The 26,640-nt window shown below is 31.2% G+C and overlaps 3 protein-coding genes and 1 non-coding gene across 4 annotated transcripts; all 4 read left to right on the top strand.

Annotated features, from left to right (window-relative positions):
• Positions 1-3,646: 3,646 nt before the first annotated feature.
• Positions 3,647-5,486, top strand: LOC107020772 (60S ribosomal protein L6-like). Its single transcript, XM_015221265.1, has 2 exons — positions 3,647-4,257; positions 5,016-5,486. Exons 1-2 carry the CDS (start codon positions 3,724-3,726, stop codon positions 5,169-5,171), a joined length of 690 nt encoding a protein of 229 aa, XP_015076751.1. The 5' UTR covers positions 3,647-3,723; the 3' UTR covers positions 5,172-5,486.
• Positions 5,442-5,537, top strand: LOC114077409. The gene has a single exon (XR_003578714.1). It is a non-coding gene; the product is annotated as a small nucleolar RNA snoR109 (small nucleolar RNA).
• A 2,841-nt stretch (positions 5,538-8,378) lies between these two features.
• Positions 8,379-16,024, top strand: LOC107018863 (UTP--glucose-1-phosphate uridylyltransferase-like). The gene is made up of 21 exons (XM_015219447.2): positions 8,379-8,670; positions 9,608-9,655; positions 9,918-10,009; positions 10,280-10,370; positions 11,341-11,401; positions 11,481-11,558; positions 11,657-11,707; positions 11,817-11,890; positions 12,478-12,550; positions 12,664-12,721; positions 12,862-12,908; positions 12,999-13,064; positions 13,575-13,607; positions 14,093-14,145; positions 14,245-14,320; positions 14,404-14,460; positions 14,603-14,686; positions 14,783-14,884; positions 14,975-15,079; positions 15,228-15,299; positions 15,688-16,024. The coding sequence occupies exons 1-21, from the start codon at positions 8,585-8,587 to the stop codon at positions 15,712-15,714; spliced, it is 1,434 nt and encodes a 477-aa protein (XP_015074933.1). The 5' UTR covers positions 8,379-8,584; the 3' UTR covers positions 15,715-16,024.
• Positions 16,025-20,742: 4,718 nt separating this feature from the next.
• On the top strand, positions 20,743-24,672 carry LOC107019098 (glutamate decarboxylase-like). Its single transcript, XM_015219676.2, has 7 exons — positions 20,743-20,939; positions 21,393-21,597; positions 22,379-22,579; positions 22,733-22,947; positions 23,192-23,445; positions 23,928-23,980; positions 24,075-24,672. Exons 1-7 carry the CDS (start codon positions 20,854-20,856, stop codon positions 24,552-24,554), a joined length of 1,494 nt encoding a protein of 497 aa, XP_015075162.1. The 5' UTR covers positions 20,743-20,853; the 3' UTR covers positions 24,555-24,672.
• Positions 24,673-26,640: the final 1,968 nt, after the last annotated feature.

The raw sequence follows: 26,640 nt of genomic DNA, 5'->3' as shown, positions 1-26,640 counted from the left end.
AATATAACCGTTTAAAGAGATTTTAAAAAAAATAAATATTTATTTTTATGTATAATATTATTATTGGCCCCCCAAATTTTACTCACCTTTCTACTAGTTGAGTCCTCACTTTTTGTTCAAAGTGCATTTCTTCTTTACACACTCAAAAAGCATAGATGAAAATTATATAGGTATTGTATAAGTAAACTAATTAAAGTCAACTCATAAGATTACTTTTCCAAAAAAAATCGTAGATCGATGAGTATTTATTTATTTTTAATATGTAATTAGATATTTTGAATTTAAGCTTTGAATATAAAGTTATTTTTATTAAAAATTATTCTATTTTATTATAATTTTCTTCGACACAAATTCAAATTTAATATGAATGTGTTTGGTTAGGGGAAAAACATACTAAACATGACTTCAAAAATAGAGCTAGAATCTTAATTATAAATTTAACATAACTTAATTTTAAAAGTGGAGGGGAAACAAAAGAGGTGAAAGGAAGATACACTTTTTTTTTTATTATTATTATTATTATTTATTTGAAATTTGATATTTATATTAGAACTGATTAATTCGATTTGAACTATATAAAACTTATTTAAGAAAAAATATTCTTTTAAATATAGAACAATTATATTCATTCCTTCCCAATCCATCGTTTTTAATGCCAAAGGGATATTTTTTCAACCTTTTCTTTTCTTCTTCTAAGTTTTATTTTCTTCCATTTGCATAACAAAGGAAAAATAAATAATTTTATGTTATCTCACATTTATTATTTTTTTATTTATATTTTAATGACAACCTCTTTTTGTTATTTTAAAATACATGCAATATGTATGAAATTGGGTCATATTATAAGAGTGTTTAATATAATTAAATGTTTTTCTTCTTCTTGGACCATCTTTTTTTAAAAAAATAATTAATATAATAGAATATGGAAAATTTGCAAAAAGAGGACAATGGATGGCTAACTCAAAACTCTTTAGGGGTTAAAGTTAAGCAATTAAAATTTATTAATGTCTCTTTTTAAGGAGGAATTTAAATAAAAATGTGATACAAAAATGAATTAAAAAGTTAATTATTAGGTATACAAAACAAAGTATATAAGATCAATTGACCATAATAAGTCAAAAGGCAAATGCTAATCCTATTTGATTTTTTTTTTCAAAAATATAAATTTGATTATTATTTTAATCGATTTATTATATAGCAAGTCGATAAAGAATGGTTTAATTGCTACTTGGAGCCCAAGATACAACACTTATCCATATTGATGTACTAACAATGGATTTTTAACTTGGGGATATATTTAGGTGAAACTATGTAAATATATATATTTTCACAAACATAATCATTATTACTATCTTTATTTTTTCAAATATCACATATTTTATCACTATTTAAGAATTTCTTATTATATATTAAGGGGCCGTTTGGTTACTGGTTAGAGTTATGCAGGGTTCAGTTATGCAGGGTTTAGTTATGCAGGTATAGTTACGTAGGGTTTAATTATGCAGGTATTAGTTATGTAGGGTTTAGTTATGCAGGTATTAGTTATGGAGAGTTCAGTTATGTAAGTATTACTTAGTTATATAAATATTAGGGAAAATGAACAAGTAGCCCCCTACACTAAGGCTGAAATCCTAGAGACACACCTTAACTAAACTAAGGTCCTATTACCCCCCCTGAACTTATTTTTTTGGTAATTTTGTGCACCTTTTTGGCTTACGTGTCATTCAAATATCTTCCACGCGCCTCAATTGCGTGAGATCACGGAGTGTGCCACGTAAGACAGATGGTGTATATAATTACAAAAGAATAAGTTTAGGGAGGTAATAGACCTAGTTTAGTTAAGGTGTGTTTTTAAAATTTCGATCATTATTTAAAGGGGTATTATGCACTCTCCCTAAATGTTATAATACATGAATTATTAGCTACTGAATATTATTTGTTGTAAATTAATATATATTATTTACAAATAAATAAACAAAAAGTATAATTTTACCTCTTTTTGAATAAAAAGTAAAGGAAAAAAAATTCTCCCTCTATACTGGACTTCTATTTTTTTTCTTTTTGTTATCTTTTTTTAATGTTTATAACTTATAAAAATAAATTATTATTAATATATTTGAAGTATATTATGATATCATATTTAATTAGATAAATATTTGATCAATATATTGTATATATTATTTATATAGTTTTAATATACCAAATATATGAATTATGTATAAATTTATGTCCCAAGTAATATATGTTAATTAAATATGTAGAATATATTTAATAATAGTAATATATATATATATATGAAACATCTGCGCAGACAAAATATATACGATTCAATTTATAATAATATAATATTTGCCCTTGGAATTCAAATGAAAATAAAATAAAAAAATGTTGTTCAGTAAAGAAGAAACAAAAACAAAATAGAATTTTTTCTTACAAAAATAAATATTTTTTTGCTCTTGATTAATTTGATACAAATTATCCATGGATAGATGGTATAAAAGGCTAAAGTGCAATATTAGCGGCGATTAATTTAGCACGAGCTTTGAAAAAGATGTTCGTGTATTAAGAATTTTTTTTTAAAAAAAAAAACAAGTAGTTAGGTAAAGTTCTCGACGGAGGAAAAAAAAGGGTTAAACTTTTCAATAAAATTTATTTAAAAATAAATTAGTAGGGGTAAATATGTAATATATTATTTTAATACATGTATAACTAATACCCGCATAACTTATTCCATCTTTTACCCTGCAGAACTTATACATAGATTCCCTCATAAGTTATGTTAATATTAATTATGTAAGATTACAAAAAACACAACCAAACACCATACGTAAGGGGGCGTTTGGTTAGCGGTTAGAGTTATGCAGGTATTAGCTATGCAAGATTTAATTATGCAGGTATTGATTATGTAGAGTTTAGTTATGCAGATATTAGAAATGCAGTGTTTAGTTATGCAAGTACTAGTTATGCAGGTACAAGATTTAGTTTTGCGAGTTTAGTTATGTTGGGTTNTATATATATATATATATTTAGTTCTACTGTTGTAAGGGGAACTTTTCAACGCGAATCTATCCGAATGATATTAAGGAAAATTTACTCATATAAGCAAACATATACTAGTTAATTAGTTAATATAACTATAGTTTTGTTTAATATTATTCACGACCTTCTTTTGGCTATACTATGCAACTTAACTTTTTAATTTTTTTTAATTCACACGTTTGAATAATTCGAAATTTATACAATATAAATTGCATAACTTTTGTATAATTCAGAATGTGTATTATATAATTCGTATAACTATTTACACTTTTGATATTTTTAATTGTATAAATTTCATTATTTTGAGTTTATACAAAAAACAATTGAAATATATAAATGTATCCGCGAATTATACAAACTTGTGAACTATACAATTGAGTCAGCTTAAACTGTAGTTACAATTCGTAAATATATAAACTATAGATATGAAGTATAATTAAATTTATTATAGTGACTATTTACGAAAAATCCTTATATTAATCGAATATCGAATATCAAATATCATGTGAAAATGTGTGACCAGCCCAAACATGAAAAATCATATGGGCCAGCCCAATATACACATGGGCTTTAATCTAATTATCCATTTTACATAAATTAGAGGCTGAAAAAAAACTCAGCAATTAGCCATTTTTCAAATCTAGGGTTTCTCTCTTTCACCAGAGCTTCTCAAGCTTCTCTCCAATGGCGGCGAAGAAGACAATCCGAAATCCAGAGCTAATCCGTGGCGTCGGAAAGTTCTCACGTTCCAAAATGTACCATAAGAAGGGTTTATGGGCAATTAAGAAGAAAAACGGCGGTAAATTACCTCTCCACGAGAAAAAACCCGCCGTCGCCGTCGCTGCTGTAAAGCCACCAAAATTCTACCCTGCTGATGACGTGAAAAAGCCTCTTGTTAACAAACACAAGCCAAAGCCTACAAAGCTTAGGGCAAGTATCACACCTGGAACAGTGTTGATTATCCTTGCTGGTAGGTTTAAGGGAAAGAGAGTTGTGTTTTTGAAGCAGCTTACTTCTGGATTGCTTCTTGTTACTGGTCCTTTTAAGCTTAATGGAGTTCCATTGAGACGTGTGAATCAAGCTTATGTTATTGGTACCTCAACGAAGGTTGATGTTTCTGGAGTGAATGTGGAGAAGATTGATGATAAGTATTTTGCTAAGCAGGTTGAGAAGAAGCAGAAGAAGGGAGAAGGAGAGTTTTTTGAAGACAAAAAGGAGGTTTGTTTGTTCATTTTCTGCTTAAATTTGTCTCCTTTTTATGAAATTCTGTATTTTTCACTCAATTGGACTTAGTATTATACATTGGTATACTCCCTCCGTTACTATTTGCTTGTCCTATTTTGATTTAACACGGAGTTTATCGAAGATATGACTAATGCATCAAAATGCGAACTTATTGTAACTAAAGTGTCACTAAAAAAGCATAGTAGACAAACAAATTGAAACCGAGGGAATAGTAGTGTATATGCTCTGTGAATGTTGCAATGATGTATTACTTATTAGTGAGCTTTTGGTACATGAAGATATTTATAGTCCTGGGACTTAGTATAGATATCGGTTTATTAGAACGATTGTAGTGTGTGTGATTAACTTGCTTTGGGGACGAATGTATTAATAGCTTATATGATGTGGGAATGTTGCAATTCTGAAGATGCGATACTTATTGTTCACGAGTGTGTAGCATATGTAGATGTTTATTGTTAGTAAAAGTAATCACATTTGGAAGTCTTTTCTATACAATTTTAGACAAGAAATGGAATTGTGTTGTTGTGATCTTGGTAAGAGATGGTTTTAGCATTTACTTTCGAGAAAAAGTTCTAACCTTGAGTATAAATATATATATCAGTGAGAAATGATGGACTCGCTGCTCCCTTGTAATAGTGACTACGCGCAGCTTTGTGTGATCTAATTTGATGCGGGAGAATATAATTGAGAGTTGTTTGATTTTCGTATTTGAATTCGTTTGTTGAATGCAGGAGAAGAATGTGCTTCCACAAGAAAAGAAAGACGAGCAGAAAACTGTGGATGCTGCGTTACTCAAGGCTATTGAAGGAATTCCTGAATTGAAGGCGTATTTGTCTGCAAGGTTCTCGTTGAAGTCAGGCATGAAACCACACGAGCTTGTGTTCTAATGGAAGTACACCTACAACATTTCTGTTGAAACTGATTTTTGTTACTACTATTTTTCTGTTTTTCGGTTTGAACTTGCGTTAAGAGTTCATATTGAGTATAAACATCTTTAATTAGAATTTGCGATATGAGAATTTTTCTTGATTATCCTTCTGATATCATGCAATTTGTTTTCTTTAATATACTATCTTGTTCTTTTCTCCTATGTACTGAAGCTACATGTGTACCAAGATGAGTGTTAAGTTGGGTACTCTTCTTCTTGACTGCCATTGTGGCTGTAGCTTATATGTGATGAATATATCGAGAAGTTTAAGTGGCGGGTTGTTGTTGAACTGTTCACATATCTGCTTACCGATCTTCTTACATTGTGCATACCTGTTGAGAAGGGTACTTGCAGGAAATGGCCAAGTGTTTTGGCTCGTTGGTAAGCCCTTTGTTATCGCCAATGATCTCTACACTTATCGCTCACTGTGCTGGTCCCTATGAAGTGTTTTGGCTCGTTGGTAAGCCCTTTGGTATCGCCTATGATCTCTACACTTATCGCTCACTCTGCTGGTTCCTATCGGTTTGCTTATATAGTTGCTTCTCCTTAATAATTGTGGCTACCATAGTTGCTTCTTCAATATTTGCATCAGGTGACTCTTATGCTGAGTGTCTATCGGAAATAACCTCTCTGTGTTCACAGGGTAGGGTTAAGGCTAGGATACCATCTATAGACTCAACTTATGAGATTACACTTTATTATAACAAAGAACCTTGCTAATCTTCTCAACCAGATAGTGTAACTAAATATAGATCCCTTCTTATTTATCCAAAGGATAACTAATATATTATGTTATATATTTTTAATGTATGTAAAGTAAAGGTGAGCTAAACCATACTTTATTTTGAAATGTAGTTAAACATCCTTGACGAAATTAATTAACACTAAATTAATTATTTGCTTTGTTTTAATCTATATGTTCCACTATATTTTGTAAGTCGGTTCTAAAAGAATAATAAATTTTAATATTTAATAACAATTTACTTCAAAAATTTTCCTTTATTCTTTACAGCCATACAAATATTCTTAAATTTCTGCTTATATAATTCTCAAAATTTTATTGTGATTCATATGGATTTTTTGTGTTTCAAAGTCGAGAATAGTGAGCTGATATGAAAAACCTGTACTAGGCGCTATTAAAAGGTGAAAATATGAAAAATTCATTCAAAAGAGTTTAAATAAAATTAATAATCATAATAATAATGAATTAAAAAAAACTCATGTATGTCGACTCATTCTTCTTAAATATGGACATATAATTAGAACATCACACCAACCAATCAAGATAAAAGGAAATAAGCTATAGGGAAATAATGTATCTAAACATCTATAAAGTAATTCCATCACTAATATATATCACGACAATAATAACTGTTACACCTTAATCATCAAATATATAAATTTTCACTATTCATATAATTTTATTTAAATTATCTCATGTCAAAAACACAATTTTTTTTATATCTTCTTAGTTGACATTTGTATCTCTATTAATATTAGGAGATTCCTAGTTAATATTAAACCTACAATTGAGGTACCAACATGTGATATTAACTTAAAATTCAACTAATTTGTGCAATAATGGAAAAAGTGGGATCCTAACAAAAAGCTAGAGAATATATATATATATATATATCAGATATTGTACCTATTAGTTTCACATATTACAAAGTCTATAGAGCACAAAACTTCCTACACATACCCTTTATATAACGTCATCACCATCACTATCACCATGAACGAAATTGAATTAATAATTGTTATTCTCATGACAATTATTTTTTTCTTATGCTCGAGCTGCCCCAACACTCCTGACATACTGGCAGAGCGCCGCAACAAGTCCCAAAGTACTGGGGCTGGATTTGGGCGTATTGCTGCCGAATCGCCCCAGCACTCCTGGTGTACTAGTGGCGCGCCACCCCATCCGTTCCCCACCGGCTACTAGTTTAGAATTGATGAATTTCTCCTAAACTCTTCTTGTTTCTCAACCCCAACATGAATACATGAAGAATTTCATACAATCCCTTTCAAGAATCACAACTCATACTCAAGATCCTCAACCCAAGAAACTCAAAACCTCCATTGTTAAATAATGAAACAAAAATCACTCAAGAATCTCTTAATATAACGCTTTCATGGATGAATTAGATGAATGACGTGTGAACGAATAAGTCCAACTTTGTGAGAAGCCTTACATATCTGGCAAGAACGATGTTCATGGCGAAATTCACAAATCTTGAAGAATGTTTGAACTTAGCCCCTTTTCTCTTCTCGAAACCTCATTCTAAATCCCTAAGTGACTAGGGATGTAAATATGTGATTTGGAATATGATTATACCCTTAATTGGGTTAGGAAAAACGTGCTTAAATAGAGAGGCTTCACTTGAACGAACATAACTTTTTAATCTGAGTTCAAAATTTAGCAAATCTAACGACGTTGAAGCGAAGACTCAAATACTTCAATTTGGTAGGTCGTGGACCACCTAACTCTTTATGTTTTAAAAAGATATGGTCATTTGAAGTTGAAGTTGACCCAAGTAAAATCTCATAGTGAAAATCAATCAGAAAGAAAGCTTCCAACTCAACTTTATATAAGGGGATTCTAGTGACCTTAACACTTGAGAAAATTTAAAATTACTTGGTATAATCTTTTTCATAAAGAAAAATGGTTTGAGTCTATACTTAAATTTTTTTGGAATGTCATGAATTTACTAGGTAGTGTCAATAAATATATATAATTTGAATTTCATCTAATATTTACTTTGACTATCATATCGAAAAGCCAAATACAAATTCAATCACAATCTCTTGATAACACAATGATGGATAATATACATCCGAACCAAAAGTTTAGGTTTCAAAAGTTTCAAAACACGTAAATTTGCATAAAATCATAAGAATGATTAGATGACCGAATTATCTGTCCTATCAAGTCATTGCAAATTATTACAGAAATGCTTTAAACACCGGGAAAAACACAAAAAGGAAAAAATGATCTAGAAAATCATTATAAATATGATATAAAATATCAACATTTTTCACGAAAAATATGTTTTTACGAACACACCCATCATCACAATTTCTTTTTCGAGTCTCTAATAACTAATTCATTACAAGTCATAATATTCTCCTTGTATTTTCTCAATTTTCTCTCACCCACAAATTTTTACTTTTACCTTTCTTACACAGATCCCGATGAGCTTTTTCATCACTATATAAATACTCCTTTCCTCTTTCCTCTTCCCTCCATCTCTCACATTTTTTTTAAGATTCACTTTCAATTCACGCAATTTTAAGCTTTCGTTTCAGTTCACCCTCTTTGTCGAAAAACTTCATAATACAGATCGGAAAAACTCAATTTCTTCTACAATAATGTCTCCCGTGCCTGCTCTCAGTCCTGCTGATGCCGAGAAGCTAGCTAATCTCAAATCTGCTGTTTCCAGTCTTACTCAAATCAGGCAAGATTTTTGATTTTGGAGATTATACGTAGTTTTGCTTAGATTTACTTGCTCTAAATGCTAGGATCAATATCTATGATTCTCATTTCTGGATTTCTGGAGGTTTCATTGATATACGATAGCAGCATTGCGTTTTTTTTTCTATTTTTTCTCAGTTTCTCATGTTTTGTTCATTTTTTGATCCGAAGCTTATTTGAATTTTTTTGCAGTGGTAATGAGAAATCTGGATTTATTATGTGTGTGTGAATATGCTTAGTTTTGCTTAGATTTACTTGCTCTGATCAATATTCGATGTATCTCAGTTTTCTCTATTTCTCGCGGTTTCATTGCTACACGATATCAGCATTGCTTTTTTTTTTTCTATTTTTCTCAATTGCTTGATGTTAGTTCATTTTTTGATCTGGAGCTGTTTTTTTTTTTTGCAGTGATAATGAAAAATCTGGATTTGTTATGTGTGTGTGACTGTGTAGTTTTGCTTGATTTACTTGCTGCATGTTATTATCATCTTCAGAATATCTCAGTTTTCTCTATTATGGAGGTTACATTGCTACACGATAGCAGTATTGCGTTTTCTTCTCTTCTATTTTTCATAATTTCTCGTTGTTCGTTTATTTATTTTTGGATTCGTACTTGATATAGTGTGAACCTTTTGCTTTTGCAGTGATAATGAGAAATCCAATTTTCCATTTCTGATTCCCTTTGTGTGTGTAGTTTTGCTGGATTTACTTGCTCTGCATGATAGCATCATGTCTTATATATCTCAGATTCTCCATTTCTGGATCCATTGCTCATTTAGTTTGTTTTTCCTAGATTTTGTTTGCTGCATGATAGTGTCATTTGCTTTTGAATTGTTCAATCTGATCCAGACCTAATATTTTTTAAAATATTTTTTGTAATTTTTTGTGTTTTCTCATCTGATTGTTTTTATTATTTGCAGTGATAATGAGAAATCTGGATTTCTTAACCTTGTCACTCGCTATCTAAGGTACGATTGGAGATTTATCTGATTACTACTTATTATAGTTAGTGCTAATCATTTTAATTAACTGAACTTTAGAATGTGGTTTAATCTAATGCTCAATTTCTTGAGTGGATTTGTGACAGTGTTAGGTGATTTAAGGTAGTGTCTATTGATTTTTATTATCTCGGATATGTTTGTAGTTTTCGAGGATAAGTATAGTTTTTAGCTCGTGAAACTCAAACAAGAGCAGATCAACTCATGATATATTATGGCATTTGAATTGTAGTGGTGAGGCAAAACATGTCGAGTGGAGTAAGATCCAGACGCCAACTGATGACGTGGTGGTGCCTTACGACAAGTTAGCACCTCTCTCTGAAGGTATTATTATTTGCTAATTGCTCTTCTTGTATTGATTGGCTACTGTATTGGGGAGTGAGAACAAGTGGCGGATGTGTATAGAAATTGGTAGTTATTTGTCTGTGCGTGTGCGCATACGTGTTACAAAAATTATTTTCATATTTGTATACATGGTAAGTATGAGTCTAGTTGAATTTGCACTGAGGAGCTAGATCTGCCTTTGTTGTGAATCTGATTTATCTTATAATTCAAACTGTTTCTGAAGAAGCTTCACTATCTTGATCATTGCAGATCCCGCGGAAACAAAGAAGCTCTTAGACAAACTTGTCGTCCTGAAGCTCAATGGAGGCTTGGGAACAACAATGGGGTGTACTGGTCCCAAGTATGTATTTGCTGTATTTGCCACAAATACAGCAGTTATTTTGCCTAAAGATTATGTCTAACAGGGTTATGCTATAGATATGTGGATAATACTTTTGTTTCAATTACTGGTCTTAACTCATGTTTGTCAGCACATATTGTTCCAAGTATCTTTCTGTTCTATTACATGCCACTGGAGAGTGAATACTGTTGGTGGATCCAGAGCAGTGTTCTGAATCTTCTGTCTTTTTCTTGGCTACATTATTTTATTGATTCATCAGTAAGGTTCCAAGAAACTTTCTGAATGGGATTCTGAATCTTGTTAAGAGTACTATTTTATTTTACCTTCACATGATACCCTTCTTTGAATTTTTTTTTCTTACACATGATCTCTGTGAAGGCTTTAAAGTGATAAAACTCGGTTATTGGTTTCTCTTTCTACTCTGTATTTGATTGTTTTCTAATGCTTTGAGTCGTCAAACATGAATAGCAACTACTTATTGGGTTGATTTGAATGCATTTCCTACCGCAGCTTGTATCATTTGGATGTGAAACAGTTCAAATGCTGCCTGCAACTAGATAGAATTTGGCAGAATTATAATACTGAAAGACCAATACTAAACCACTTTTCTGCACGTGACACCTTTTCAAGAACACAGATAGGAGAAATAAAAAAAGGGCATTTTGGTGCATAAAGCATCCCACATTAGCAGGGACTCAGGAAAGGCCACCTCCCAAGGGATGTGATGTAGATAGGAGAAATATGATGGTTAATTTATAAGTAGATCAGGTTTTACATTTGTTGACAGCTGAGGTGCTACCTCCTTACCTTTTACCTTTGTGGTGTTTATGATGATGCTTGAGTTCTTGAGAAGTTCGTCTAGATATGTTAAAAACCTCTCATTTCTTATTATAAAATGGAAGTTTTAGCTGGGTAATTTATCGATCTTTATATCTTCTCAGAGTCTGAAGTTTGTATTTCTTCCATGCAGATCAGTTATTGAAGTTCGTAATGGTTTGACATTCCTTGATTTGATTGTCAAACAAATTGAGGTATCTATGATTTTATGGATCAATTTAGTTCACAATGATGTTTCATATATATTCACCGACAGAAGGATGCTGTCTGTAGGCTCTCAATACCAAGTATGGATGCACTGTTCCCCTGCTTTTGATGAATTCATTCAACACCCATGATGATACAGCAAAGGTGAAATAATATCATTGTGAAGCATAGTCATCCATGATTGTTCTCCAGTGTTTGGATTTGGTTCAGCTGCTGATTTTGCCTTTGCATTCTCTATGTAGATTGTAGAAAAATATTCAAACTCAAACATTGAGATTCACACATTCAATCAGGTTAGTGGGGATTAACATTAATGATATTAAGTATCGGCTAGCTTGTTTTTCCACCCAAAATTTTGAATTTGAATAGGTTTATTTATTGTTTCATCTTTAATTTTTGTAGAGTCAGTATCCTCGTATGGTTATTGAAGACTTTGCTCCACTTCCTTGCAAAGGCAATGCTGGCAAAGATGGATGGTATTTAAATCTGTTTAATGTGTGGACTTTGTGATTACGATTAAAAAATGGAATCAACTCACCATTTGAAACATTCACGAAAAAATTTCTTGTGGGAGCTATACTGAATTATAATGATAGAATCTGCATCTTAATGATCATCTTTTAAGTGATGATTCAGTTATTCTAACTGCTCTTTCTTAAGTTACTATTTTTCACTCTTTTCTTGTCACTTAAGTTAAACCTCTAATTGATGAGGAAGATTTCCTCCTTTAAGCTGCATCTATACTTGTTCTTGCAGTTATTGGAAAATAAAAAAAAATGTACTCGTGTTGTCTGTGGCCAAGTATGCTACTATATTTGTTGCTGCTAGAATGAGAGCAGATTCTGATTCATTTCTCTTTTCTGTGACATAAATCATTCTTCATAAAGCAATCCATTTCAAACATAGGCTAAGATTGTCGAATTCTTAATTCTTAATATTGAATCTCAACTGGAGTAGATTCTGCATGGGTTCTGGTCGTCTGGTCCTGTTCTTGTACTCCTTTTTTCTTTTGTTGGTTTCATTTTAGCATTTCTCTCAGCTAATGCAGTGTTCACATGTACAGGAACCCTCCAGGTCATGGTGATGTTTTTCCTTCTTTGATGAATAGTGGCAAACTTGATGCACTTTTATCGAAGGTTCTGCTCTTCATGTTACTGCTTTCTTCTGATTCTGCCTTGCATTGGTCTGGTCTTATTTATATTTACTGTTTGTGTAACAATGACTAATTTTCTTTTTCAATCTGTTACAGGGAAAGGAATATGTCTTTGTTGCCAACTCTGATAATTTGGGCGCTGTGGTTGATTTGAGTATCCTTGCTATGATTCTCAAATGTGTATAAAGCCTGAGTACATTTATTAACATATCAATCATAAGAAGCTTCCAATAGTGATAGACTTTTTCCAATCACCGCCAAGTGCAATTTAGTTTCCTTAATTCAACATTACAGAAATCCTAAATCATTTGGTTCAGAACAAGAACGAGTACTGCATGGAGGTAATGACTGTAATGCCTTTTAAGGCTATGTGTTTGGTAGGTAAAACTGTTTCTAGTTTCTGTAGTATTAAATCATGACAATTTTTGCAGGTGACACCAAAAACGTTAGCTGATGTTAAAGGTGGCACCCTAATCTCTTACGAAGGAAAAGTACAGGTCTGTGGCCTTACCCTAAAAATTTTTTTGGATGTTGAGGTTATTTGCTATAACATCCTTCTCTCCGCATTTTATCATCTGAAGATATAAATATTTCAAAACAACACTAGGACCACCACCCGTATCTTTTCTCCTTCACTAGAACAACTGAGTACTAGTTTTAGAGGGGATAATGGTGACATCAATTGGTCAAATCTCCAGTTATGAGGATTTTCATCATGTGTCCTAACCCTTCCCATCCCTCCTGCCTACCCTAACGGGTCAAAGAAAAATACGCACCTGCAAAGTGAACTGTACTTTCTTTGCAGTACTTCTAATCACCACAGTTCCTGCCTATTTTGCTTGCTGTTGAACACCATTTGCAAACCTATGATGGATGTCCAAATTCAAGTGTTCTGTTACTCTTTTTGATTTTCTCTTTTTGTGAGAGCTTAGGGTAATTGTTTTGCTGCATTAAAGTGAATTTCACACAACTTGCTTATTAAGCTTCTGTTTTGTGTGGTGGTGCAGCTTTTGGAAATAGCTCAAGTACCTGATCAACATGTGAGTTATGCCTCTTCTATTTCTTCTATTGCTATTATAGTACCTGATCACCGTTCTGTTTGATGCTCTACATGAAACTGTTAGGAATACACCTGAAGATTGCCAGAGGGTTTCGAATATACTTTCACTCGAGTTAACTAATTGGATTAGCTCATATGGCTGAGTAACTCTACTAACTATAGACCTCATAGTTCTTTTTCTGAACAATCTAGTTTTCTCTGCAATTCCTTTCTATGAAGATGTTTCTTTCAAATGAAAGCTAATTCTATTGCATGTACATTATATGTAATGTTAAAAGTTGTGAGCTGCTCAATGTTCCTCCTATGTTAGTATTTGCTGCTATTATTCAAACAAGATTAGTTAATTGACATTTCTCTTGTAGTCGTATCCAATTCCACTTCTCCTTAAAACTTACGGTGTACGTGATCTTTCTTATCCATCCCGGAGGTGGCACATATGATGTATAAGAAACTTGTTTGATACAGGTCAATGAATTCAAGTCAATAGAGAAGTTCAAGATTTTTAACACCAACAACTTGTAAGCTTAGACGATTTTTTTAACCTACTCTAAGCTTTATGTTCTTACTTCCTTTTCCTTTGAAACGTTCACTGATTGAATCCTTGGCTATACAAACAGGTGGGTGAATTTAAATGCTGTTAAAAGACTTGTAGAAGCAGATGCACTCAAGATGGAGATAATACCAAACCCCAAGGTATCATTTTCTGCTTGTGGAGGCTGAAGTTCAATGTTTCAGTACTTTGTATAAGATCACGATGTAGCTAATTTAATTTGCAGGAAGTAGACGGGATCAAAGTTCTTCAACTTGAAACTGCTGCTGGTGCTGCAATTAGGGTATTCCAAGACCTTAATCCTTGTGCCTTTTAGTTACTACTGCCATTCCTTTAAGTCTTGATATTTTCATCGAACTGATTCCTCTTCTGATGAAGTTGCGCTAAGCATTACCTTTTTTTCTCATCTTTCTTTTCTTTACCAGTTCTTTGATCGGGCTATTGGAGCTAATGTTCCTCGATCTCGTTTCCTTCCAGTGAAAGCAAGTTCAGATTTACTTCTTGTCCAGGTTAATTTCTGTTTTTGTCATGATTACTGATAAAATTCATCCCCTGTTAATCAATGTTCTTTCTAATACGTTAACTCACCTGCATAATTTTTACAGTCTGATCTTTACACCTTGACTGATGATGGCTATGTCATCCGCAATCCAGCCAGGGCTAATCCTTCTAACCCTTCTATTGAGCTGGGACCTGAATTCAAGAAGGTTGAGCTTACTTCCTGAAATTATATTTAACATGGTAGATTGGTTGGTCTTTCGTTGAATGCCAGCTGATAAGTCTACTTATCTTTTCAGGTTGCCAGCTTCTTAAGTCGTTTTAAGTCGATTCCCAGCATTATTGAGCTAGATAGCTTGAAGGTCACTGGTGATGTATATTTTGGAGCTGGCATTACTCTGAAGGTAATTAACAAAGTTTGTCTTCATCTCCCTTGATCTCACGTGTTCACCGGTAGAGTTGGTTTTCTTAGACTATGTTCAGATCCAATAGTTCATGGCATTTTCATATGACTTATTAGTGTCCAATTTTTTTTGTTTCCAAACCTTTTAGGGGAATGTGACTATCAATGCTAAATCCGGAGTGAAGTTAGAAATTCCAGATGGAGCTGTGATTGAAAATAAGGTAATTCCATGCATGCGAGCTATTCAATTTAGTTGATATATATTGCTTTTCATCAAAAACCTATTTGGTTATACGTTGTGTTAATTTTTCACTCCAAACTTGAAAGAGTTTTTCAAGTCAAAAGAAACACTTCCCATCCCTTTTGGGTCGGATATGGACGAGGAGGGATTTGAACCCCTAACACCGTGGTTCGTAGTCACATGCCTTAAGTACCCAAAAAGAACCTTTCCTCTCCCAGTTAGCCATTTCGGATCAAGAAGATGTATATGTCCATAGATAACTTCAACAACGAAATACCCTTTTTCAACTTTGCATTAATAACTACTTTTTCTAATATCACGCAATTCATGTCCAAACCCCTACTAAAGTTTGTTACATTGATTTCCAGGATGTCAATGGTCCTGAGGACATATAGGAGAGTTGAGTTACTGGTGTTAAACAACATAGGATGTTCCGAAGAAGCAAGGCGTAATTTTGTCACATTAACGAAAATAAATGAACAATTTTGTTTTGGCTAACGGTACTCGTTGTAAGAGTTCAAATGATTACAATCCCCATATCTTGAGAATTACTAGTATTTTTCTTAAACAAGCTTAGTCTCTCTTGATTCTAGTTATAAGCAATTAAACTTCAACTTCGCTCTTGAAGCAAAGCCACTGTATGTTCAAGATTTTCTTTTTCTTTGTTTTTGCCAAAAAAAATAAATTACTCCTTCCCTCTCTTGAGACTTTTCTCTAGAATTGCATATCTAAAATTTAAAATTATTAGTTTAAATTTGAATTTCTATCCCATTCAGTTTCATTTAGGGAAAAAAGATTACTCAACAAGTCAAACATGTAATATGTATTTGCGATAAAAACTATAGTTTAAAATATTACAATTTGTAGCTATATGTAGGGTTTTTATAGCTAATTTCTCTCTTCTATCCCTTGCCACTCTTTCTCTCTCTCGTCCAAACAATTGTAGCCCCAAAAAAATATTCCGCGCAAAAATATGATAGTTATATTTTGTATTATGTGTCAAATGTGTTTGTATTCCATATCAATTGCATGCGTATTTGTATCAATTGTATTATGACAATTTGTATTCGTGCCAATAGCATTTGTCGAGACAAATTGTGTTCGCTAATATACATGATATAAATATGTTCGATATATATACAAATCAATTGCATCCAGACAATTATATTGTATTTGTATCAACTATAGTTGTATTCTTTATCAATTGTATCGTGATACAACGAATACAACATTTGAGTCCGAAACTTAAACGGTACAAAATATTAACAAAAATTCTAAAATGGTATATAAAATTTTATATTAACCAAAACGGTAAAATCGCTGCAGGTGCAGCGACTTACCTCACCTGAAAAAGTAAAATCGCTGCCTCAGCAGCGATTTTGCAAAAAATTTTTTTTTAATAAAAAAATGAAATCGCTGCCGAAGCAGCGATTTCAAAATTTTGCTTCTTACAAATCGCTGCCTTGGCAGCGATTTCATTTTATTTTTTAATTATATTTTTTTTAAAAAAAATAAGGTATATCGCTGCCAGTGCAGCGATTTATAAAACAAAAAAAAAATTCTTATAAATCGCTGCCAGGGCAGCGATTTATAAAATATATATTTTTTTTATAAAATAAATCGCTGCCAGTGTAGCGATTTATAAAATAAAAAATTTTTTTTTTTGGATAAAACGCATTCCAGGACAGCGTTTTATCAAGAAATTTTTTTTTAAACCGCTGCACTGGCAGCAATTTATTTTATAAAAAAAAATAAAATAAATCGCTGCCCTGGCAGCGATTTATAAGATTTTTTTTTTAATATAAATCGCTGCAGTGGCAGCGATATACCTTATTTTTTTTTAAAAAAAAATTATAATTAAAAAATAAAATGAAATCGCTGCCAAGGCAGCGATTTGTAAGAAGCAAAATTTTGAAATCGCTGCTCATTTTTTTAAAAAAAAAAAAATTTTTGCAAAATCGTTGCTGAGGCAGCGATTTTACTTTTTAAGTCGCTGCACCTGCAGCGATTTTACCGATTTGGTTAATATAAAATTTTATATACCGTTTTGGAATTTTTGTTAATATTTTGTACCCTTTAAGTTTCGGACTCACATTTATTCATCCTCTCTCCTCCCTCTCTTGATCTCGCTCGCCTCTCTCCTCCCTCTCTTGATCTCGCTCACCTCTATCCTGCCTCTCTCGATCTCACTCGCCTCTTTCCTAATTGTATTCATTTGACACAAATCAATTGTATTCGTGATACAACCTCATACAACATGTATTCAACTTCTCTCACCTCTCTCTCAGATCTTACTCGCCTCTCTCCTCCCTCTCCTAGTCTCCTCCTAACATGTAGCTATAATTCGTAATTATGCAAACTATAGGTATAGATCCCTAATTAAGCCCAAATTGTAGTCATTTTTTAAAGTTTTCCTTTAGTTTATTGGGTTTAAAATGTATTATTTATACATTTTTACTTCTTAATAAGTTTTAAGCACGTATAGGGCTTAAACAAAAATTATGAAGTTCAAATGAATCCATAACTTATTTTGTACTTGCTAGATCTACCCACCCTTGCTCAACGTCCCAATGGCAATCTTTGGGTAAGGCAGAGTTACAGTAGTGCTAACAGGTTAACTTTTACTATCTTTGAGCTAAACCTATATTTATGCTTAGAAATCCAATCAATATATACAAATATTTTATAAAAAAACTCAAGAATCAAATTTTTACAATTCAAAATATTAAATTTAAAATTCTTATTCCGTCTCCGTCTTAAAATAAATTAACATTTAAACATCATGAGTCGACATTAATGGTTAAAGTGACCTTATGAGACTAATGTCAAGACTGGTTCCCTGTTAAGTCTTGTTTTATATTCCTCCAACATTTCTATAAAACAATGTTCAATGAAAAGTTGTTGATTATGTGAGGAAATTAAAAGGATTACATTAGCTATATGTATGAACAAACAAACTTTGCTCAACAAACAAAATGAATCACATTTCGCTATTATATATATGAACAAACTAACTTTGCACAACTACCTAGTGGATCCTTATCTTGGGAGGCAGAGAGAGGTGGTTTTTGATAAATTCTTGGCTCAAGAAAAAGCATATTAAAATAAGAAATAGCGGAAGTGAATAAATCATGCTAAAAGAAAATACTATAGCAACTATGAAGAAACATTTTGAAAAATTTTTGGTAACAGTAATAAACTATCGCGATTCTTGAAGTACAAGAGACAAAATATAGTAACAGAAATCGAATGACAAGAAAAATATTGCAACTACAAGTATGGAAGGATAAGTAAGACACTGTACTCTACTATGTCCAACTAACCTTCTACCCTAATCCGTGTCCTTCACAACCTCCTATCTAAGGTCATGTCCTTGACAAGCCGCACTTGCATCATGTCCTATCTAATTACCTTTCCCCGATACTGTTTTGACCTACCTCTACTTCTTTAGAAATCATCCATTGTCAACCTTTCACACCTCTATATTGGGGCATTCTTGCATTTCCATTTCACAATATACTTGAACCATCTCAACCTCGCTTTTTATGCAACTTGTCCTCCATTAAGGTCACTTCTGTCCTAAATATTTTCATTTCTAATTTTTCCTAATATGCCACATAATCCTCATTTTTGTAACTCTATCTTCTGAATGTGAGAATTCTTGGTTGGCCATTCTGGCCCATACATGATACAACATAGTTGGTCCGATCACTTCTATATAGTACTCATCTTTAAATTTTGATGGCACCTTTTTATCACATAATACGATGGGGCCTTCTTATTATCTTTACTATTTCAAAATCATCGAAAAAATAACTCAATGGAGAATATATTCAGAGTTAGTTTACTCGTTATATATATATAAATTGATTTCTCAAATGATCACTCAATTAATAAGTATTATTTCAAAAATTTATTATTGATTTCAATTTCCTTCAATAAAATAATTATAATTTCCTAAGATAATAAATACTACTCAAATTAACTAAATAATCATCTAAAAATTCAACTCCTCATTATATTAGTTGTATTATTTTGAAAAACTGTACAGAAGAAGTCTGCATTATCTTATTGGGTGATTGGTAGTTGGATTATAACATATCTAATAATTAATTGAAGAATATATTCTGCAGAAAATAAAATAAGTGCACTTGATCGATCTAAGCATATTTAATAAAGTCGCATCTTTATGCATTTCATTTAGTATGAATCGTTCAAACTAATTATGTTCTTTTTGTTTCTTTAATGTTCACTTCTTTTGTCCATATTTATTTATGTAGGTTTATTTGACACGTCTTTTAAAAAGTAAATAAATTTATATATTACCTCTAATTATTATAATTATATAGTATATATAAGTTTAAGTTATTGAAAAATGAAATAAAAATAATTAATACTTAATACTAATGTTATAATAGATGCAAAAAAGTAAATAATTTCTATTTTTTAAAAAGTGGACAGAAAACATTGAATTTCTATTCTTTTAATATAGCGAACATAAGTGGACTAATCTCAACGTTAATTCATTGGTTGGATCAGTTGCTTCTTATACTTTAATTAAATTAATGAACATGTTCATGTTCCCACATGATGAAAGTCGATATATTAAATTGTTTAAGCAACTATTATTGGTACAAACGAGATTTAAAATAATAATATTATATCTAGGTATGTTTGGAAAGCACAATAAAGAATGTTAGAAACGTGTTGGAACAGTCAAATATGTGATTTAGTTGTCATAAAGTTGAATAAAATTATAAATAACTAACAAAAACAAAAGAAAAGTAAAGTAAACTTGAGTTTTTCTTAATTATTTGCCTAAGTCGTACTGTTCATATTAGACGGTACTAGTAGAATGCAACAAATACTCTATAAAATAGGTAAAAGGAACAAATTATAAAAATATTATTAAATTGATAAAACATGTAAATGTGATTTAAAGGTCAATCTGAACGGTAAAAACATGTCTCTTATTAAGATAAAATTGTATACAAAAGATTCTTGTAGTTCGATTCTTTTTCGAATTTCACACATAAATATAACAAAAATTTAGTACATCGCACTTTCCTTCTTAAATATACACAAGTTTTTTAAAGATAAATTGAACACGAAATGGAAAAAAATATTATTGGCTTAACATTTATGTATGAAAGTAATGAAACCATTCAATTTTTATTTTAGTAAAATCTTAGAGAAGAAAAAAAAGGTTCAATTTTTTTTAAAGCAAATAAAATTATAAGATTTAAATCATAAACCAAAATAGAGAATTTCATGCTACTTCACTAATAAAATTATTACACCATCTCCTCTATTTTTAACTTGTCTCTCTACCCTTTTAAAAATAAAAAATAAATTCCTATAAATATGCCTATCCTTTACACTATCTTTTTTTGGTTTATAAATAGTAACCTCTTATTGATTATTTTCTTTCAACGAAGGAACGAACAAATTAATTCTCTCAAAGTCGTTCCTTCTTGAGAAAAAAGAACACACACTCTCTCTCTCTCCTCCATCCACCACCATTCACCACCACCATGGTCATATCCAAGGCCGCCTCGGAGTCGGATCTCTCCGTCCATTCCACCTTTGCTTCACGCTATGTCCGCGTTTCTCTTCCCCGGTAAATTAAAATTATTATACACTATTTTTATTGAGTTGAGGGAGTTGCTCGGATGGTAATAAGCATCTCTCACTTTCAATCCGAAGATTGTCACTAAAGAGCAAAAGGGTGGAAGCTCCTATGGGAGGGTTAAGAAAATCTTTAAAAAAAAAGAAGGAAAAAACAGCACCCCCACCTCGGGCCTCGAAACACAACTTATTCTAACTTTTACAACATACTTAATATTATGCTTTCCAAAGAGCAATTCTTTTCAAAATCTTATTCGGATCTAATATTGCTCATGCAATTTGAATTTTAAATCCTTTTGCTTAACTAGTTGTGGAAGATCATAAACTTTTACAGGAGAATTTCTAGTTTCGTCACTAATTTAACAATTGTTTTTTTTCTCTTGGTGTTTAAAATTCTTGAAAAATATTTTTAATTTATTTATTTTGCAAAATACTTTTATTTTAGGTTTAAGATGCCGGAGAATTCGATACCAAAGGATGCAGCATATCAAATAATAAATGATGAATTAATGTTGGATGGAAATCCAAGGCTTAATTTAGCTTCATTTGTGACAACATGGATGGAACCAGAATGTGATAAGCTAATCATGGATTCAATTAACAAGAATTATGTTGACATGGATGAATACCCTGTCACCACTGAGCTTCAGGTAAATTATCTATATTTTTTTTTCTCTAACAATATATTTGATCGTGCACACATCAATCATTTCATCGAGTATATATGGTCTCCACATTGTCTTTTTAAAATATTGTGTTTGACTGAGTTGGTGTGCTTACATTGATTATTTCACCTAATATTCATTTTACGCACCTTTATCGGATATATTTCCACCTCACATAGTCAATTTGTGCGTATCTCAATTATTTTACCAAGTATATATAATCTCTCACATTGTCCTTGAGTTAGTGAAGCAAACCCGATTTTTAATATAGACACTGATATATATATATATATATATATATATATATATATATATATATATATGTTGTTATCGCTAAATACAAATCAAAAGTATAATACACACGACAAAGTAATAACATATTAATATATGAATAGATTAACATAGAAGAAGGTAACTAGAATGTAATGAGATACTAGAACAGAGAAAGGAGATGAGAGATAAGTGAAAGCCAAAGCTTCAACATAATTTTCATAACGGTTCTTTCTGATCCCTAGACCTTCTTAACATTAGCTAATTGGACTTGGATTCCATTTAAAACTCTCCAACATTTTACTCGGCTCAATAATATCAAGTGGAGTCTCATATTTGCCACGTCTAGGCCATAGGCCCCTATAAAGTCATCGTGGATCACAACAATTAAAGTCTACGCGTACCTCAATTATTTCATCGAATATCTACTACTTTGACTCCCACATTATCTTTATTAAAAAAAGTAATTTAATTTTTTTCTATTATTAAAATGCAGAATCGATGTGTAAACATGATAGCCCATTTATTTAATGCACCATTGGGAGAGGGAGAGGCTGCTGTTGGAGTTGGAACAGTTGGATCCTCAGAAGCCATTATGCTTGCTGGATTAGCCTTTAAGAGAAAATGGCAAAACAAAATGAAGGCCCAAGGAAAGCCTCATGACAAGCCCAATATTGTTACTGGGGCCAATGTCCAGGTATGTTTTCCACTAAAAGCCCATCTTTTTCTTTTCGAAAAGTTACACATTTGATCGCTCGATCGGAAATATAAAAAAAAAGATAGGGTGTTACCCTATTATATAGTTGATTAAATTGCATTGATAATATTTAAATTTTTATTAATTATAAAGGTATGCTGGGAAAAATTTGCGAGGTACTTCGAAGTAGAATTAAAAGAAGTGAAATTGGAGGATGGATACTATGTGATGGACCCTGAGAAAGCTGTGGAAATGGTTGATGAAAATACTATTTGTGTTGCTGCTATTTTGGGTTCCACACTTAATGGAGAATTTGAAGATGTCAAGCGTTTGAATGATCTCTTGGTTGAGAAGAACAAAGAAACTGGGTAACTTATCTCACCTTTTACGTTCTAACCTCGTATACATTATAATTTTTCGACGAAAGAAGTTCAAATAGACTTTTTGTCTTTGACTTATATACACATACTCTTTACTTCACAAAGATAGGAGTATGTGTCAATATACATCCGTCCTACTCTTTCCAGATTCAGCACGTGAGATTACACCGTATATGTTATTGTCGTTTCATAAGTAATTAATAGTTGATTATAATTGTTATTTATTTAACAGGTGGGATACTCCAATTCATGTGGATGCAGCAAGTGGTGGATTCATTGCCCCATTTATATATCCAGAAATTGAATGGGATTTTAGATTACCATTAGTTAAAAGTATTAATGTGAGTGGTCATAAATATGGTCTTGTTTATGCTGGTATTGGTTGGGTTATTTGGAGGAACAAAGAAGATTTGCCTGAAGAACTTATTTTCCACATCAATTATCTTGGTGCTGATCAACCTACTTTCACCCTCAACTTCTCTAAAGGTAATTATTACTCCCTCCGTCTCATTTTACCTGGAATTTTTCGCATTTCGAGATTTAAATAACTCTATCTTTCACCGTAAGTTTTTCATAGATTCTTTTAACATTTTGAATTATCAATTATAGTGACTTATAGTACTCTTTACGTAGTAATTTACAAATCTATAAATTTCATTTCAAAAAATTTGAAGATTCCATATGCAAATGCCCGATCAAAGTTAACCTAGTTGACTCTCAAAAAATGAAAAAAGTATCACATAAAACGGGACAGAGGGAGTACTAATTTAATTATGTTTTTTGATCTTCACAAAAAATGTTCTCAAATGTATACATATCATACAAAAGCTTAAAAGATCACATGAACATATTATCGTCAAACTACTGTTGTTATAGAGAACATATAATGTAACATAATATGAAAACATATTATCGTCAAATTTGTTGGTACATAAAAGATAAATTTCTGATTTTCTCTTGACTCGCAGGTTCTAGCCAAGTAATTGCACAATATTATCAACTTATTCGTTTAGGTTACGAGGTAAGCTCAAATTTATGAATAATAATATTTTTTTGTTAATTCAAGGTTATTATTGTAATAATTAATTATCATTATGAATTATGTTATTGACTAGGGATACAAGAATATTATGGAGAATTGTCAAGAAAATACAAGGGTACTAAGAGAAGGACTTGAAAAGACTGAAAGATTCAACATAGTATCAAAAGAAATTGGAGTCCCATTAGTAGCATTTTCTCTCAAAGACAATAGTAAACACAACGAATTCGAGATTTCTGAACACCTTAGGAGGTTTGGGTGGATCGTGCCAGCTTACACGATGCCAGCTAATGCTGAGCACGTGACTGTGCTCAGGGTAGTGATTAGGGAAGATTTTTCCCGAACGCTAGCTGAGAGGCTCGTGGGGGATATTGTAAAAGTCCTCCACGAGCTCGATAACCTCCCAGCAAGAGTCACGGCTAAATTAGCCGCGATCGCGGAGGGTGAAGGCTCATCAGGGCATAAGAAATCCCCAATGGAAGTGCAATTAGAAATCACCAATGTATGGAAGAAGTTTGTTGCTGAAAAAAAGAAGACCAAAAATGTAATATGTTAAAAAAGAGAGTTAACTTTGTTCTTGTTTTTATTTGTGTGTGTGTTTTTTTTTGAGTGTTTTAGTGCTAATGTATTTTGAAAGGTTCAATTAAGTTTGGACCTTTTTTTTTTTGGTGTAATTTGTTTTCTTTTGGAGGTGTTTTGACACCTTTTGAAAAAAAAATTATTTTTTCGGTTTGTTATGTTTTTATTTTATTTTTAAGCGTTAAATTTCAAATACAAATAGTTTCGGAGTATGAGAATTCAAAATAGGGAAACTTACATAAATATACTATATTAAAAAAATATTTACCATTAATAGCAATAATATTTTTATTTCACTTGATCACTTTTAATTCATTTATAATACAAGTTTAATACATATTACAAAAAATAATTTATTATTCACATATAATACAAATTTTATTGATGAATAATACATTTATCACACATTTTAATATACTTATAATACAATGTGACAATTTTTTACCAAACAAACATGATATATTTCAAAAAAACAATTATAATTCATATATTGCATACATAATTCACTTTTAATACATATTACAGATTTAACAAAACATTGCTATAAATTGTAATAAACAAAAAGTATCGCTAAAATCAGTGATTATTTTTTAAAATGTATTAATTTATGTAATTTTTCCTTTCCCTTTCTCTATTTTATATCTATGTATGTATATATACTAAGATGGATCCCGGAGACCTGGACTTGGTTTAATTCTCCCGAAAGTGGGCCGGTTCAGCTGACATGTCATGGGCCTAAGTATCAAAAACTTGTTATTGGGCCATTCCTTTGATTAAGGGAAACTTACATAAATATACTATATTAAAAAAATATTTACCATTTATAGCAATAATATTTTTATTTCACTTGATCACTTTTAATTCATTTATAATACAAGTTTAATACATATTACAAAAAATAATTTATTATTCACATATAATACAAATTTTATTGATGAATAATACATTTATCACACATTTTAATACACTTATAATACAATGTGACAATTTTTTACCAAACAAACATGATATATTTCAAAAAAACAATTATAATTCATATATATTGCATACATAATTCACTTTTAATACATATTACAGATTTAACAAAACATTGCTATAAATGGTAATAAACAAAAAGTATCGCTAAAATCAGTAATTATTTTTTAAAATGTATTAATTTATGTAATTTTTCCTTCAAAATATTTGGTTTTAACATGATACTCATACATTATTTAAGCTCTTAGAAATAAAATTTATATATTTGAAAATTATACATATAAAAATAATTAATAATTTAAAATATTAATAAACTATTTAAGAAAAATATGATCAATGAAGACTCTATTCTTTAAATGGTGTTGAAAAGAAAAAAAATACAAATATTAATCATAGAAGAGAAAAACAATATTACTAATATTTTGAAGAAATTTTAACCTTATGTAACTAATGTACAATGTCTAAGACAACGTTTCTCCTTTTTCAATTGGTGTGTAGTGGCACTTTGATTAAGTGAATAAATATGGAGTATAAATTATGTTGCTCAATAGTACGGAGTATTAAGGTAAGCAAGATCGAAAAAGTAACTGATTTTTATACATAAAATTTTATTACGAAACAACTTTTTTTATAATAAGGATTTTTTGAGCTTTTTCACTAGTGCAAATCTTATATCGTAATCTCATGACTAACACATACATTAAATGAATCTATTCGGAACACAACTCTATCTTAACCTATATCTGCTGAAAAGATAACATAAAAAAGGTATTAAATAAAGTAGAAAGCTGCTCGTCTTTGTAAGCTTCACCTGTAATAATCTTCGATAAAAATAATAATTTTTTATTCAAACATATATTAAAACTCATTATAATTTTTTGGTTTTTATCATTGAGAAGTCAAAAGATCACATATTGTGGCATTAATTACTAACTAAATTAATTTTACCTAAGTCAATTTATTGAAAAATAAATTGTATTTCATAATTAGATTTAACCTCCCATATTTCATTTCACAGTTACGAAATTACCCTTTTCTACTGAACAGAAAATCGAGATCTGAGCTCCCCACCCCCACCCCCTTCACCC

The sequence above is a fragment of the Solanum pennellii genome, chromosome 5 (assembly GCF_001406875.1).
Source record: "Solanum pennellii chromosome 5, SPENNV200".
In the NCBI taxonomy this organism is placed as follows: domain Eukaryota; kingdom Viridiplantae; phylum Streptophyta; class Magnoliopsida; order Solanales; family Solanaceae; genus Solanum; species Solanum pennellii.
The sequence above is the reverse complement of the archived record's forward strand: the minus strand, read 5'-3'. Positions and strand labels throughout refer to the sequence as shown.

What these genes read in the sequence shown, in the direction of transcription:
- LOC107019098 (XM_015219676.2), top strand. Translation starts at nt 20,854, where the DNA reads ATGGTCATATCCAAGGCCGCCTCGGAGTCGGATCTCTCCGTCCATTCC. An exon ending in CTGTCACCACTGAGCTTCAG is followed by an intron (nt 21,598 to 22,378) that starts GTAAATTATCTA and finishes ATTAAAATGCAG; the next exon opens with AATCGATGTGTAAACATGAT. An exon ending in CACCCTCAACTTCTCTAAAG is followed by an intron (nt 23,446 to 23,927) that starts GTAATTATTACT and finishes CTTGACTCGCAG; the next exon opens with GTTCTAGCCAAGTAATTGCA.
- LOC107018863 (XM_015219447.2), top strand. Translation starts at nt 8,585, where the DNA reads ATGTCTCCCGTGCCTGCTCTCAGTCCTGCTGATGCCGAGAAGCTAGCT. An exon ending in TTGATGCACTTTTATCGAAG is followed by an intron (nt 12,551 to 12,663) that starts GTTCTGCTCTTC and finishes AATCTGTTACAG; the next exon opens with GGAAAGGAATATGTCTTTGT. An exon ending in CTTACGAAGGAAAAGTACAG is followed by an intron (nt 13,065 to 13,574) that starts GTCTGTGGCCTT and finishes GTGGTGGTGCAG; the next exon opens with CTTTTGGAAATAGCTCAAGT.
- LOC107020772 (XM_015221265.1), top strand. Translation starts at nt 3,724, where the DNA reads ATGGCGGCGAAGAAGACAATCCGAAATCCAGAGCTAATCCGTGGCGTC. An exon ending in TTTTTGAAGACAAAAAGGAG is followed by an intron (nt 4,258 to 5,015) that starts GTTTGTTTGTTC and finishes TGTTGAATGCAG; the next exon opens with GAGAAGAATGTGCTTCCACA.